At 38.5% G+C, this 17,503-nt stretch overlaps 1 protein-coding gene across 3 annotated transcripts; it reads left to right on the top strand.

Moving 5' to 3' along the window:
* Positions 1-646: 646 nt before the first annotated feature.
* Positions 647-14,913, top strand: pdgfba (platelet-derived growth factor beta polypeptide a; the record flags this gene model as incomplete). 3 transcript variants are annotated; one of them, XM_084416282.1, is made up of 7 exons in its annotated part: positions 647-1,133; positions 7,406-7,502; positions 8,776-8,847; positions 9,407-9,600; positions 10,833-11,721; positions 13,146-13,269; positions 13,526-14,913. In XM_084416282.1, exons 1-7 carry the CDS (start codon positions 1,062-1,064, stop codon positions 13,536-13,538), a joined length of 1,461 nt encoding a protein of 486 aa, XP_084272408.1. In that variant the 5' UTR covers positions 647-1,061. The 3 variants fall into 3 exon arrangements, with proteins under 3 accessions (XP_084272408.1, XP_084272409.1, XP_084272410.1); XM_084416284.1 differs by having other exon boundaries at positions 1,103-1,133; positions 7,406-7,498; XM_084416283.1 differs by lacking the exon at positions 13,526-14,913 and having other exon boundaries at positions 13,146-13,273.
* Positions 14,914-17,503: the final 2,590 nt, after the last annotated feature.

Here is a 17,503-nt window from a genome sequence, read left to right as displayed (position 1 = left end):
ATGATGTCACAATTATTGCTAATTGATCATTTTTTTTCAGCATTAAATGAAGTACAACAAATTTTAACGGTAATATATAATAATATATAATATATATATATATAATAATATATCACTTTGTGTGTGTGAGATGAGACATTTTCAGATTATAGTAATGAGAATTTGGGAAGGAAACATGCTTAATTGTTATGAAAATAATGTCACAAATGTAGAATAAAAAAAAAAAAAAACTTACAATCCTAAAATAAGGTTATTTTTATTAACATTTTTGTATTATTTTGTAGTGAAATATAACCCAGACACATTCTTGACAGGTTCCATGAGATTCAGACATGTTACCACCATCATCAGTTTGGATTGTCCAGTGTCATCAGTGTGACTCCCCAGTTCACAACTATTTGCTATAACCTCCAGTGAAACAAGACAGAACAGGTGGCTGTGGGAAAACTGTTGCCTTTTCTTCAAATAAAAGTCACAGTTTGAGAATGTCAGGTCATGTATGAAGAGCCACCCTCATACATGCAGAATCGTTCCTAATCACTTGCCTTATATGGAAGCATCGGTCCAGCCTCGAGCGGGCAGAGAGCCAATCAGAGCGCAGGGGGGGCGGGGTTTGTTGTTTAAGGCTGAAGCCGGAGCGAAGTGCACAGCGCGGCATTAAAGCACCTGAGAAACACGCTATAGCACGCGCACAACCGCTGCTTACTTACTAGGGAAAGTTGCACACTTGCAGCGCTGGAATAGTTACGCATGGGCTATTTTCTGGAGTCAACACACTGGACATATTTTGCTTGGATATTTAAAGCTGATATTTTAAACTGAAGTGGAGTTTTTTTTCTTTTTTTTTTCTTTCAAGTATATCATTAATATGCGATTTTTGACTTGAACACTTCATTTCCACACTGGAGATTTCGGATACGGCGTTAAATGTCAAAAGGGATCAGCTGGCGCGGTGTTCAAAGTGACTCAACCCCTCTGGAATAAACTTTCCTGCAGCTGAGAGCGACTGTGTGTGTGTGTGTGTTTGACACAGAGAGAGAGAGACAGTTGGATGTGCGCGCATGATGAGCTCGCGGCTTCTGCTGCTGGTGCTCGCGGCGCTCGCGGCGTGCCTGCGGTCTGGTCGCGCGCAGGTAAGCTTCACCTGATTGACGTCACGCTCGGTTTCTCTGTCTCTGCTGGAGTTTAATTTATATGTCTCATTTAACAATAGCTGCATTCAAAGATCAATTTTAACTGTCTTGATTTCGAGGATGAAATTTAAGCAAACTGTAACAAATGCCCTCATAAGCACGCCTGACTGCGTATTTTGGCCCCAAAGTGGAGGGCCCCCACCCTTCAGGACCCCGATAACAGAGAAACTCTACTAGATTTGATGCTTAATCTATCTGTATTTGTTTATGTCTGCAATTCTAAACTCAAACAAATCCACAGTTCGTGCTGCCAGCATTAATGTGCATTGGATGGATTCCCAGATGCTCCACTGCCAAAACCATCACTCAGTCCAAGAGCATCACTGTCACGGCTTAAACCCCAATTATGTTGTCCATTTAACACGACAGTACGCCTTTAGCCGTATTAAAATAGCGCTGTGAGTTCCTATAGTATAGAAGGTCCTCTGTACACTAAAAATAAAGGTCATAACGATTATTTTTTCTTTCAGTGATACCATAGAATAATAGGATTTTCCTCAAAGAACCTTTCAATGATCCGTTCTTATGTGAACATTCCATGGGTGTTAAAAGTTATTGATGGAACCATAAATGCCTATAAAGAAACTTTATTTTTATGAGTGGAACTTAAAATTGTATTTTCCAGACTAAAAGTCAAAATAGAAAATTTTCGACAACTTAATCAGAAGTCATAGTGGAGTCTGATTAAGTTTTTAACGAAGATTATTTTTTAACAATCAGACCGATTCGCAAATCTCTATAAATTACTCGTTAGTGAGTCAGTCTGAATAAAAAAAAAAAGAAATGCTTATTCAGTAGTCCAAGACAAGTCATATACATTCATTGGTGGGGGAATCCTGGTAACAATAAAAAATAAAACAATATCAGTTGATATGCTGCCCAATCAATGGATAGTGCACATTTTCTGTATTCAAATTAGAGGTGGGCGATCTTCCCAAAATTTTATATCATGATCTTATAACAAACAATCTCGATCCTTGATCTGAATCACGATCTTCCCAATTTTGAGCTGTAATATCGAGAAAATCCTGACTGGAACAAGCTTTATGCTTTTATTGTAGCTACATTTTTTTTTTTTTTTAATCAACGCTTGAATGTGGGTAAGTAAAAAAAAAAAAAAAAAAAGCAACATTTTGAACAATAAGCTGAGAAAATCGTATTTTGTCAAAGACTTCTTCAAAAGCTCTCAAACTTCACAGTCCTACACATCTTCCTGGGTCAACATTCAGTAACATTAGGCAGTTTTGATTTATATGCTGTTTAATCACGTTATTTTACATGCTATGCTTCTATCGCTTGTTTGTTTCTGCCTCTTTTTCGCCTGTGTTTTTATCCAAAGATTCTGTACTCTTTCAGAAGATGTCATAGCGCCTCCTACTGTATAAGGCCATGTGTCCATCAAAGCTAGCCAGTGCTCTGCTGAAAACGTCTTGCTGTGGGCATTTGAGAAGGTTGAGTTCAGTTGCATTTCAGTTGAGACGCTATATGTACTATGATACGGAATATCCGCAGAACTGTTATCTGATGTCGCAAATAGTTTGTTTCTGAATGTAAAAATGTCGACACAATGCAACGTACTTGCTCTGGCTCTCGTTTTGGATGATGAGATGTACTTGTTTTTGTCGTTATCGTTGTACAAGGAGAATGTGATGGTTGGTTAGTATGGTATTTGTCCCGCCCCTCCTGCACTGTGATTGGACGGCTGAGTAAAAAGTGACATTAATGAGCGCTGTTTTACCCAAAGTTCAACATTCTTCAACTCTCGTCGACCAGTAAAAAACACTGAGCACCGTGAATTAAACACTCAGAGCCTAAGGCCGTGTGTCCACCAAAACTTTTTTTTCCCGAGGCTAGCGTATTTTTCCAATTGTTTTCAGTTAAAACGTTTTTTTTTTTTTTTACCAGTCGCTGAGAGTTGAAGAATGTTCAACTTTGGGTAAAACAGCGCTCATCACTTTTTACTTATCCGTCCAATCACAGTGGAGGAGGGGCGGGACAAATACAACACTGACCAATTGCCACATCCAGCTTGTACAATGACAACAAATGACAAAAACAAGCACATCTCTTCAACCAAAACTTGTGATAGAGCAAGTATGTTACATTTTGTGAACATTTTTTATATTCAGAAACAAACTATTTGCAAAATCAGATGCTAGTAACAGTTCCGCGGATATTCCGTATCATAACACATATAGCGTCTCAACTGAAAAAAAACACTGCGTCGGCGCCAGCGTTGTCAACTGGCTAAAAACGCTTTAGTGGACACATGGCTTAACAATGAAAACATTGATTGCAGGAAAATTCAGTCCATGGCAGAGAAGCGTTCCATCATAAAAGACGGAAAATTCGTTAATGGCGGGGAAACCATCCGTTCTCTAATAGAACAGATTCAGCAGAATCATTAATGTATCTTGATTTGGGTTGCAGATATTCTCACATATGTGTCCTGACCTTTATGAAAAGGTCTTTATGACTTGCACATCAATTGCCATCCACACACACACACTATAATACCTAAATCCCCATTGTGATGTTTTGTAATCCGTCTCTTGAATATCACCATTGCATCATCACCAAACTTACAAAAAACCCCACAAACCTTATGTTAGGCCTGCCCTCTAAAACAGAGCCCTCGATTCGGAGTTTATAAGGTCACAGCTGATGGGATTTTGGTCCTCTAGCTGATGCATCATAAGTCTTGTGTTTAAGTTATATAAGAGAGGAATAATCTAGGCGGCACGGTACAGACGTGTGGCTAGAATCGCATAAGATGATTGGGCTTTGGGTTGCTCTCATTAGGCGCGTGTCACAGCCCGTGGGATTAAACAAAAAATCTAAATTGCTTTTGCAGACATGACTCAGGATTCGAGCGAATGAAAGCCGAACACCTGAGAAGAGCGTGCTCAGATGTGCATTGAATTAATGACTCAGTTTTGGAAAATGGAAGATGGATCGACCTTATTGTGCTTGTGCTTATCCTTTCATATAATACTTAATCTCTCTCTCTCTCTATGTTAGCATGATTATTGAAGCTAGCTCAGACTTTTTTTAAAAATCAAATCCCACTCTTTTCATCCTTCTTTCAATACATTTGTTTATTCGACCTATGTGTATGTGCAGGTGTGGGTGTCGCTCCATGGATACAGTATTTCTTTATGTCTGAACTCAGTAATGGCTGACTGCCATGTGGCCGGCCTATAAAGTTTCGTGTGTGTGTGTGTGTGTGTGTGTGTGTGTGTGTGTGTGTGTGTGTATAGCAATCCAGGTCGATAATTATACCCCATTCCTCCTCAATTTTCCCCTGGATGAACTATTGGCATTCCTGCATCTCATGATTCATTATGGCATGTGGCAAATGGGAGTGATGTCATCCTAATGGGATCAGTAAACGTTACAGCGCTATACACACATGCACTTGACAGTGGGTGATATACTGCTTTAGTTTATGTGTGTTTCACTCTGACATCGCAGAGTTCACACCACAATTATAACGATAGTGACAGAGAGGAACGATATCGTTGTAATCACTTTAAGAATAAAACATTTTTCAGCTGATGAATGATACAAATATTGACAGCCAATCAGAATCTACCTGGCTCTAAAGAGCTTGAGCATTTAAAGTGGCAGGACAATAAAACTGCAGTATGTTTATAATAAATTGAACGTTATTGTGCATTTGGACACTAGTTATTGTTACGGTTAACTTTTTAGTCATTGTTCTTGGTGTGAACGGGTGTTTAGGGGGATTTTTGCAACAGATACAGTCATAATTTAGTTTTTCATGACTCTTTTTGTACCCCATTCCCCCAATTCTTAAATTAATAAGGTTATTGGTACTGTACCTTTAAGGCTTCTATATGTAACGGAGGCCAGCTAGTAAGAGTAGACTGTCATTAGAGACTGAAGTCTTTAGCCTCCTTTTTAAGAGCGCCCGCCTCCCTCGCTGGAGAACCGGGTTCAAGGACCGCACAGAATAGGACAAGTAGGACCTGAGGGGTATATATATGTAAATCCTCTTGTTATGATTGCTTGCTCAGTGATATTCTCTTCAAACTGTCACTCCGCCATTACTGTATTTGACTTGAAAAACATAACTGACTGTATTTATGACCCTATAGAACCTATGCACTAGAGAAACAAGCGCGCAGCCATCTTTAGAATATTGTGTTTGAACTTCAGTTTTTGCGGTAGCTCTGTATATTTCTATGGCATCACTGTCAAAGAATAATTAGCTAGTGAAGTGGATTTACTTATTGTAGAGTTAACGAAAGTTAGCATTGTAACGTTTGAAGTGGAACAAATGTCAGTAGACCGGGAAGATTTTAAACCGGAGCGGTTCATTCGTAAATCTAGAAGATCCTCCCTTCGTGCTTTGGACATAAAAAACGGAAGACAGAAAGGGGGCGGGGCTACAGAAGGTCTAGTAATAGTGCCCCTTGTGGCCACAATTGAGAATGCATCACTTAAGTTATGAGTTATGAATAGATTTCTTATACATTTTGCACACATTTAAACATCTATCTGGCATAGATACAAGCATTCACTTTCCAACCTGATTGCACAATTTTTTTTGCAAGTGTGCAATTTCGTACAAAGTTTGAAGTTCAATTTATAAACCTACCTCTTGCAATATCAAAATAGTTGCGAATTGTTGTAAGACTGTATTGTCACATTTGCATAATTAACGTGGGCTGTTATATGTTAATCAGCAGCTTGGATTACCTCACACACATGCACTGAAAATTTCAGCACTGAAATATCCCGCTTATACCATGGTAATTTGCCAACATTGACAACTTAAAGTTGATGTTTGCAGCGCAGACCAGAAGTGTAAAATTGACGGTTATTTCCGTCAGTTATATCTAGCATATTTTGCCCGCTTTGAATCAGACACAGAGATAAAGCAATGCGTAAGATTACGTTTATTCGAATGAATGAATTATAGCATTTATTTGAAAGAGAGAGAGAGAGAGAGATGAGAGATAGAGATATTATCGAAAGAGAGAGAGAGAGAGAGAGAGATAGTGATATTATCGAGAGAGAGAGAGAGAGAGAGAGAGAGAGAGAGAGAGAGATATTATCGAAAGAGAGAGAGAGAGAGAGAGAGAGAGAGAGAGAGAGAGAGAGAGAGAGATGCGTACCTGCATCTGTTTGGAGTCTCTCTCTCTCTCTATTAACGATGAAGCTGTGAGTTTAACTACTTTAGAATAGCGATGTAACCCCGTCGTTGCTGAGAAATATAATGTAGCGATTCAGTAGCGAAGCTATTTTATTGATAAAAGTCACGGGGCAGCGTTGATAACAAGTCTGTGCTCCTGAATGTTTCTGTGTGCACTGTGTGCGGTTTTATTGCACACCTTCCAGCCAATCAGAATCGAGTATTCAGACAGATCATGGTATAAGGGTTTTTCAATGGCTGATGCCAATATCTACAGCAGGGTTGCCAGTTTTGCGTAACAAAACCAGCCCAATTGCTATTCAAAACCTGCCCAATCACTGCCAAAAATAGCCCAAGCGCGTTCCGGGGGATAAACAATTGCATTCCGGCAGTAAAAATTATAGTTCCAAGGGCTTCAACCCTTCGACTGAAAAAAACAACCCGAGGCAACAGTGTAAAAGTAGCCCAATTCTGCGGGAAAACCACGGACTTAGCAACACTGATCTAGAGATCAGGGTGGCGAATGATTTTATGCCGACACGTGACACAATTTTATATTTTGGAACTGAAACCCAAAGGGGAACTACCATTGCAGATGATTGCCAAACAGACAATATATCAGCCGATTAATCAGCCTGAAAAACATATCTATCACTTGTCTATTTATAAAGTATATCAAACGTTGTTTTTAATGACATTCCCTTTAATGAAAAATGGATGGTTGGTTATGGCAATATGTTTTATTTATGTATTTATTTTCCCATTGTGTGTCGGCCACATGACACTGACCACATCACACATACACTGACCTGATTATGAGTAATGCAGCTTAATAAAGGACAGCGATTCTCCACTGTAACTCTGCAGCACGTGCCGTATGTCTGTGCTCAGCCAGGTGTCTGTTATTGCACTGAATACGTCGGCTAGACATGGATGCGTGTATGTTATTGAAATTCTGACCCAGACAGGTGAGTGTCTGTTCAGAAACCTGTTTGACCATCTCTCTCTCTCTCTCTCTCTCTCTCTCTCTCTCTCTCTCTTTCTTCATAAGGGTGACCCTCTTCCTCCATCTCTGGTGGATTTAGTGATGAACAGCCCGATCTCATCCGTAGATGATCTGAAGAGACTTCTAGACGTAGAATCCGTAGGTAAAGCTGATCCCATACCTTTAACAGATACCATACAACACACACACACACACACACACACACACACACACACACACACACACACACGTAGGGTTTTATATACACTTAAAAAAAAAATATATATACACTTTTTTTTTAAATGCATTTTTTTTTTTTTTTTATATAAATTTGGCATTTACTCATTGCAAATGACACTTATGAAATTTGGTTGCATAGTATATTTGGTTGCATAGTTATTTATTCTATTACATATTCTCTTTTTATCGTGCATTGGCTGCCATACTCTCTACATATAATCATCAGTCATTGAAAACCCCATATCAGAACTACTTCAAACAAGTAAACGTCTCGTCATTTGTGGAATGTGTGTGTTTTCTGGGGTGTGCTGAAGTGGGAAGGTGAGGCAGGAAAGAGTGAGGGGTCTGGAATGCAGTGTGTGTGTGTGTGTGTGTGTGTGTGTATGCATGTGGATAATGGTAATATTTACATGAATGGGCCGTGTATAGCCCCTCACAGGCACAATAGCAGTGACCTTGAGCCCAGTCCAGCTCCAAGTTTACAGAAGGGACACAAACACAAGGCTACACTATTGTTCCCTATACCAGACTCCTCTGTTTCTGTATGTGTGTGTGCATTATAGCCAGCTTTAACAATGTTCTGACCCTTACTACGAGGACTACAATACCAGTCACTCATTACACTCACTACAGTAGACTGACAGGCCTTGGTCAGATTTACGGCAGTGGAATCAAGAGGATTCAAAGGGCAACTCCAGGTCTTTAGTATGAGACATACAGAGACACAAACAAACGCAGAGACAAAGCACAGTTGCACGACTGAAATGCAGGTTGGCAGTCATATGTACAGGTTCACATTGCAACAAACAGCGTATATATAGTGTAATATGAAAAAAGCGGACTGTGATTGGTCACTTCACTACTGTCTGAATGGGTGTATTTTTACACTCCAACAGGTGAAAATATATGTCCTTAGTCCTTCATCCTGATAAAAAAAAAAAAAAAGATGCAAAAAAACCCAGTCTTTCTTTAAAAAAACAAAAAAACTGAAAACCAAAAAATGAGAAGAAAAATGAGAAAATAACCCATATACAAGTAATATTTAGAAAATATCTAGATCTGTACATTTCTAGACCATACATAAGGCCTGATCACATCAAGAACAATAACTATATAGATAACTATAAGATAACTAAAGTCAACTAACTCCCCAAATTGCTGAACGATGTTTCATATTTTTTGTCTTTCATTTTCAGAGGAAGACGATGAGATACCCGAGAGTGAGATGCACTCTAACGGAACACACAAACGTCTTCCCAGAAGCCTTAGTAAGTCTTCTAGCATTCCCTCCCTTCCTCTCTTTGTCTCTTTTCCACACTCCCGTCTCTTCATCTTTGTCCTCTTGCAGAATTTCAATGTATTTCCAGTCTGTGGCGATTATTTTCAGACACTGTGGCATCTCCATTCCACAATGGTGTTGTGGCTTTGTTGTGTGTTTGTGCGAGTGTGTGAGATGTGCGTATATGAGCCTGGAGTCTGCTGTTGCGTCTCTATGATTGATTCTGTCTCGTCCTGTCTCGCCACATGTCCTTAGGTCACCCTCAAACACACACACACACAAGTTTCAAAGCTCAATTTTACCACCCACGCTTCTTTCGCACATGTACTCGATCTATTTCTCTCTGAGTGCTCACTTTCAGTCAAGTGCGCCTTGAGTCTGTACACACAAACACACTCTGACAGAGCTGAGAGGGTGAATTATAGTGTGTGTCTGTAGTCTTGTTAGTCTGGTTTGTCTAACTTCCATCCAGGTTGGCTTCTGCAATGTGGGAATGATAGAGAGTATAAACGTTAAATCACCAAGTGTCTTTTCTATCTCTCTCACAGGTGTTCAGGTGGCACAGCAGGCCATGTGCAAGGTGAGAACAGAAGTTATGGAAGTGACCCGTGCGATGCTGGACCGACGGAACGCCAACTTCCTGTTATGGCCTCCGTGTGTGGAAGTGCAGCGCTGTTCAGGCTGCTGTAACACACGTACTGTACAATGCGTGCCAGTCATCATTGAAACACGACATTTACAGGTATTCATATGCAAGTTTACAACATTTACAGTTGTAATGACTTTTTAGCCCTTTCTGAACAACAGCAAACCACAGTGGTTCTATGAATATGCAAATTAGCCCCGCCTCCACTCACTCACTCCAGCTCAGAGATCCACTCACTGACGATCACACGTTGGCATGATTGGTTACAAGACAGTTTGTGACGTCAAAAACACCTGCGATTTCAAACGGTTCACTGCAGTTTTATAGAGAAAATACTCAGCAATGGTGTTGACTGATGAATTTGAACATGGTTAGTCTTAAAGCACATTAAAAACACCACATAGACACACAAACAACATTAAAAGCTTCATTTTCACCACAGGGGGACTTTAAAACTAAAAATGTACTAATATTTCATTCAATACCTTAAAATGTCAATAAAAAAAAACTAGTTACAAATGTAGTATTTTACCCAGTATTTGTGTGTACTACATTTGCTTACTTATTCGTGTGTCACTCTGTTAGTGTAGCAACATGCTAACATAAAAATGGTTAAATCTAATTACAAATACACTATTTTACCCAATATTTATGTGTACTGTGTATTTTTATGCCCATTAGTGTATTATATTTCTAGCTTGTTGACATGAAAATAGTTAAGTCTAATTAGAAATACGCTATTTACCCAAAATTGTCATAAGCGCAGACCGATGACAGATTGACGAATCAATGACAGATGCTTTGCTAAAGTTGTGCTGGAACGGATTAAACTATGGCGGGTCATCATAAAATCAGAAATAGACATTTGATATAGAGTGCAATAAAGCAGGATAATTAATCAATTTACAAAGGCTATTATTCAACTGTATGTGATTGAAGTCTTCGACGCAAATAATGTTTTAATCTACAGTTTGCATAAATTACTTGCAAACTTTTACTAACCTTTACATACAAACCGTTACTAGTGTAATGTTTACTAGTCGATTCATCTGAGATATCAACCCACTCCTGTACTTCCTTTACATAATCATCAGACGATCTCTTCTCAATAACCGTAAAGCCACAAGATGCGCGATGAATAGTGGAGTCTAATTAGAAATTGACTATTTTACCACACATTTACACTGTGTATTTATTAGAGTTTCGCATTGTTAGCTTAGCAACATGCTAACATAAAATTTGTTAAATCTAATTAAAAATGTAACAGTGTTTTTGTGTTCAGAAATGAATGGTTAGCATTATTTTAATATCTCTTTTTGTTTGTCTAGATGACGAAAATCCAGTATATCAACCGACAACCAGTCTATGAGAAGGTTGTCATACCCGTGGAGGACCATGTGACATGTAGCTGTCAATCACGCATTTCTGCGCTCAGCCCACGGCTCCAGACCACACCTCTTCCTCCGCCCAGACTCCACCCTAAAGTAACGCTACCAAAGACCCAATCAAAAGAGGAACTACATCGCCATGACGAACTTAAACATAATCAAAGGCTCCATTTGGAGGATAAAGAGAGTCAGGAACTACAATGGCAGTCCAAAAACACTGTCACACACACACAGGGCTACCGACAAAGCCCGTACCAACATACACTCACACACACAGCAGTTTATGTGAGCGGAGGAGATGTTCCCACCAGACAGACCACATTAGGAGATCCACACATGATGAGTGACGCAACACAAACTGAGGAGGTGAAATCTGAACACAGTGGCGACCGCATGGCGAAAAAGACGCAACAGCATTACGACAGAAATCTGCAAGAGGATCAACAGCCAGAACCACAGCAACCACAGGATAAAACGACACCACAGCAACCAAAATACAATGCTACCCACAATCCCGTCCAATCAGGGCACAGCATGCCACACAGTAGCCAATTAGACACTTTTAGTCGCACTTACAGCCACGTTGAGGTTATCGGCCAATCCAGCGGCTTATCTGAAGTGCTAAGTCATCACTCTGACCAATCAGAAGTTAGAAAACATCACCACCACCACCACCACCAATCAGAAGCAAATAATCAAAATATGCAGGAAAGGGAGCAGCAGCCAGAAACACAACATCATCTTCGTCACCAAAACCACGGACACCATCACCTTCACCAACATACAACGCAAGCAGTTAGCCAACAACAGACAAGCACACAAAAAACAGGTCAGTGTCTAGATCGTCTATCGCAGGGGTCTCCAACCTTTTTTCATTTGAGAGCTACTTTTAAAAAATGAAAGTGGCCGAGAGCTACTCATGTTATACAATGCTTAAATCTCTTAAATAATGTCTCATAACTCTCATATTAACAACAGAATCAGATATTACAGTTTTTTTATGGAAAATAGTACTTTGCATATTATACTGTAAAAACACATAAATATAGTTGATTTTATAGTGCATCATAATGAAATGGTATGAAAATGTCATGATTATAGTGACCAAAATGATCACGGTCATCACAGAATCCTGTTCAAAAAGTACTAATACTACACAATGAAATCAGTTCACCAAGTTTTATGTCGAAAACCAACAAATAACAAATAAAATTAGTATCAATATGCACTTTTTGTTTACATAAACAGTAAAATGATAACATTAAAAATGATGGCCAGATTTTAAAGGAGTGTCTCAGCATTCTGCTTTCCGTCATGTTTTCACACAGAACGAAAGACTCCTGCTAACTTTGCTTGCTTGATTGAAACTTTGTTGGTTTTTCTGTTATATTGTAATTACATTTGCATTTCATAAATAGGCTAAATAAAAATAATAACCTCACGGCATATATGTCAAACTTGATTTGCATGGGAGGGGGTGGAACACCTGTCTATATTAGCTCACTCTGATTTGATGAAAAGTCTTGGCCGTTCACATATCGCGTCTAAAAACGTGTGGAAGGCGTGGCTGCGCTGCTTCTTGCAAAAGCGCTTGCGCTCCCGTGGCGTGTGTCGTTGCTATGCAACCATGAACCGTGCTCTCCACAATGACAAAGAAGTTTTAGTAATGGATTTCCACCACCGAAAAACGCTTGCTGTAGCTCTGCTACAAGATTTATTGACGGAGAAGAGAAAAACACCCGTAGTGTTTGGGTGCACCCCCACATCCTTCATGTTGACTGAGCTTTCAATGTTGTTAAAGAAAGGGTGAAGCTGATTGGCTGGTTCTTGTCACATGACCTGTGGTGCGCTTGCGGCATTCTGAAAAGATGTGTGTTTTTTTTCATCTCGCTACGCCCGGAAAAAACGAGCACGCCGATTCTATTATGAGCGAGACATACATTTGAAATAACGAACTTGAGCGCGCAAAAGATGTGATATGTGAACTTGGCGAGCTTCCTCCAATCAGGCTACTGGTAGCTCGCGAGTGACGTGTTGGAGACCCCTGGTCTATCGAGTCATTGTGTGTGTGTGTGTGTGTGTACACATTGTGTTTTGATTAGTAACTTATGCTTCCTGTTATTCTTTCCATTTCTTTAACGTCAGAGGTAGCATATAAAGTCAAGGGTCAACAAAGTAATGTGATGTTAATATTATGGCTACCATGAGTCTAACGCATTCCATTTGTCTTCTGTTTTCTTCATTATCCCATAGTGCCGAACACTCCTCCCACCACCCCCTCAGCCCCACAGACTCCGCCCCCTCTCCAGCCCCCACGGAAGCGACGGCGGAAACACCGGAAGAGGATGAGCAAGGCCTCCATGAGAGCGATGATAATGTAATGCTAATATTATAGTATGGTTATTGAAACATACTAATAAGCAATGATTTGGAGCTGAATTGTGTCATTTCTGCGTAACTAGAGTCACCAGAGAGAATTGGATGAGAAAACCTCGTTGGATGAGAACAGTCAATAGATTGCAATTCAGATTGAAAGCATTAGTGGTGCAGAAATGACACACTGCAGCTTTCACCAAACTTTTACATTTTAAAGTGAAATCTAATCAATCTAATTAATCTCTATCCTCTAACAGGGTCATGTCCTGAAGAAGACCAAAGACTCTGAATTGCTGCCAAAGGCCCAGGAGCAACCACAAAGCTGAGAGTCAGGGTGGAGACACACAGGATATAGCAGAGACACACTGGAAATCTTTTTATAATAACTGGAAATGTCTTTGATCTTTGCCAAATAAGCTCCCATGAACTACATTTCCCATCAGCCATTGCAGTCGTAGGAGGCCACCAGTTCTGCGATCTTCGCACTTCGGGAGCTGGCCGTACTCAGGATATCCTGTGAGCATGGACTTAAAAGGGATTCCATACAGACACAAACACAGCCTGCCAAATAGCGAGACCGTTTTTAAAACACAACACAATTACGGTCTCCCAGATACGCTTCATTCAGCTCAACAACTGCCAAATGCGGTGCAATATTGACTTGAACCACTGGTTGGCCAAGGGTCTGGCTTAAATCAGTGATTAGCTACTTGGGGAAAGTCAAAGTAGCCTTCAATTGCCAATGAATGATGTAGACCCACTGGTGGTTGGGTTGGAAAACAACTGACTATTTATCCACAGGAGGAACTACTGGAATAGCAAATGGAAGAAGTTGAAACTGGAATATATGTGAGGACTTTGAATTTGGACTCTCAAAGAGCAAAACAACTGGGGAAATGAAGCTCAGGACTTCCAGAAAAGTATAAAATACAAATAACTTCATCTCAAAACGTATAATCTGTAAATTTTTCAAGCTACTTAAACACTCCAAGTTTATTAAATGGCAAAATATCAGCTGGCTAGATATGAAATCGTGGAGTAAAAGCACTTACAAAGCAGTTTTTTGAACATGTACCATGGTAATATGATGGTATTCATTGAAGTACTTTGGAGTACCATATATATACCATGGCTTTTGAATATGGTAATCAATCTGATACCGTGGTACCGCCTCAGTACTTTCTTGTAAGGATCTCTCAGTATAATACACAATATTAGTGCAAAAACACTGGAATATCGTACACTGGAGATTATCAAATACGAAGTGCTGAAAGCACTAAATGTTCGCATGTTGGTAGATGCACGGTCAAATAGTTCCTAATTCAATATTTATATGAAAACAAGAAGATTGTGTTTAGCCGTAATGAGGTTACAGTGAAATACTCCCATCCTGTAGGGGGCAGTATTGAGTGCTCTGTCATTTTATGCCTGCTGTTCCCAAATGTTCGTCTGTGCATTCAACTGCTTCTGGAATCTTGTAAAGCTATAAAAGAACTGTTTGTAAATGATGCATTTCTTTTCTGGCTTTTTACGTAACTTATTTATAAAAGGTATAAAAGAGTAATTAATTGTTATTTGTTTTGATGGAAATTATTGTTAATGTAATAATGCTATTTTAATATAAATATAAAAAGTGTTACATTTATCATTGGTTTGATGTTTTTTATAGCATTTTGTGAAAACAAGCCTAATGGCAGAATATTTATTCAGAAACGACTATGGCTATGGTTTCGTAAAGTCGGCGTGAAATCAAAATTAAGCCTATTTAGATTACTTTGTTAGCGCACATTACTTGCCTAGTGGTGAACAATTCATTTGTGCAAGTCAATCCACACAAATAAAAGGGAACGCCTACTTTTCTAGATTCAATCAATATCCAGCGGGGGGAAAACAAGCCACGCCCTCTATTTTTCTCATTCAATATTCTGTTTCTCTCAGAAAATGTCACAAAACTGAAGTAAAGTCGGTCACAACATCCGGTTCACGCAGACTTTAAGGGGCATTTGTCTTCCAGTGAACAAAAAACATTATTTTCAAACTATTTAGTAATTATTGACAGTAGTCAAAGTTGAAGGCCTTAACTTTAACCAAACTAATTGGCTGGTTGGTTGTTGGATGACTAGTTGACCACCCTGAAACCATCCCTACTTGCTTAGAAATAAGATAAGATATGACATTAAAGTCTGAATTGTGATACAATTTTATTTTAGGAAAGTCATAAAACAAATCAAAATCAAAATCCCTTGGCTTGAAGCCAAGCCATTTTTGGCGACCATCTTGGATATTCTCAATGTAGCTTTAGCTGTATCATACAAATATAGTGTATTAATCAAATATAGCCAAGATGGTCTTTATCTGCTGATCTGCAATACAATCTGATAAACACAGTATCATAAAGTCTACTTCTTTAGTGCAAATATAAACAATTTTAAGCTGTCCCTGCTAATGCGCATGCTAATGCTTCCTCAAAAATCAGTGTTCGCAACGGCTTCAAAATGTTGTGTCTGTGTGTGTCTGTATATATGGATGAGTCTTTCTAAGCGTGTAGCGTGTGGTGGTCACATTACAGTTGTGATTTGTGTGTGTGAGGGTGACAGGTCGCAGTGGTTACAGACGGTCGTCATAGCAGCACAGATGGACGTGTACGCAGAGGGAGATCAGGTGGTGTAACAGATACGAGAGGCCTGGCCTGGAGGAGATGAACTGATAAATGTTACGCAGACAAAGCAAATAGACGGGAGGGCAACAGAGGGGTGTTGGTCTAACGGCAAAGTGAGAGGAGAGGTAGAGGAAGAGAGGGGAGTTTAAGAGAGGGAGTGTGAGAGGAAGAACATGTAGGGAGTGAGTCTGTGTAAGTGATAAATCTTTACGAACACAGCCGGTCTACTCTTCACAAGTGCTCAGTAACCTCAAAAGTGGGAGGTATGTGAGCGTCTGGGGCCCCCAACATGGGACTGCCTCGTCAAGTGAGGGTCCAAGATGAGCTTCAAGTGTTAAAAAATAGATCTGATGTGTGAAAATTTTTAGTTTTGACCAAGATGTTAAAAAAGCATAATGGTAAAATATTCTCCACACGAAACTAGTACTATACTGCTTACTGGGCAATCGCAATTATTATAATCATGACATAAAAGACATAATTATGAGATAAAAAATTGAAATTATGAGATTAAAAGTCATAATTATGACATAAAAGAGATTTATAAGAGAAAATGTTGACATTGTGAGATGCTAAAACATAATTATGAGATAAAAAGTCATAATCATGACAAAAGACAATTATAAGATAAAAAGTAAAAATTATGAGATGCCAAATCATAATAATGGCATAAAAGTCATATTTATGACAGTCAAAATTATGAGATGCTTAGTCATAATTATGGCATAAAAAGTCATTTATGACAGTCACAATTATGAGATATATAATAATCATGACAAAAAGACAAATATAAGATAAAAATAATAATATAAGATAATTTAAGATAATTTAAGATAATTTTATCTCAAATTATGAGATAAAAAGTAATAATAATGACAGTTGAAATTATGAGGTCAAAATCATGACATATAAGACAATTAGAAGATAAAAAGTTGAAATTATGAGATGCTAAATCATTATCACTATTATATCACAAAGTCATATTTATGACAGTCAAAATTATGAGATAAGTAATAATCATGACATAAAAGACAATTATAAGATGAAATGTTGAAATTACGAGATGCTTAATCATAATTTTGAGATAAAAAGTCATATTTATGACATTTGAAATGATGGGATGTCATAATCATGACATTTGAAATGATGGGATGTCATAATCATGACATAAAAGACTATTATAAGATAAAAGGTTAAAATTATGAGATGCAAAATCATAATAATGGCATAAAAGTCATATTTATGACAGTCAAAATTATGAGATGCTTAGTCATAATTATGGCATAAAAAGTCATTTATGACAGTCAAAATTATGAGATATATAATAATCATGACAAAAAGACAAATATAAGATAAAAAAAAAATTATGAGATAAAAAGTAATAATGACAGTTGAAATTATGAGGTCAAAATCATGACATAAAAGACAATTAGAAGATAAAAAGTTGAAATTATGAGATGTCATAATCATAATTTTGAGATAAAAAGTCATATTTATGACATTTGAAATTATGAGGTCAAAATCATGACATAAAAGACAATTATAAGATGAAAAGTTGAAATTATGTGATGCTTAA

Source organism: Rutilus rutilus (genome assembly GCF_951802725.1).
Source record: "Rutilus rutilus genome assembly, chromosome: 8".
NCBI classification, from domain to species: domain Eukaryota; kingdom Metazoa; phylum Chordata; class Actinopteri; order Cypriniformes; family Leuciscidae; genus Rutilus; species Rutilus rutilus.
The sequence above is the reverse complement of the archived record's forward strand: the minus strand, read 5'-3'. Positions and strand labels throughout refer to the sequence as shown.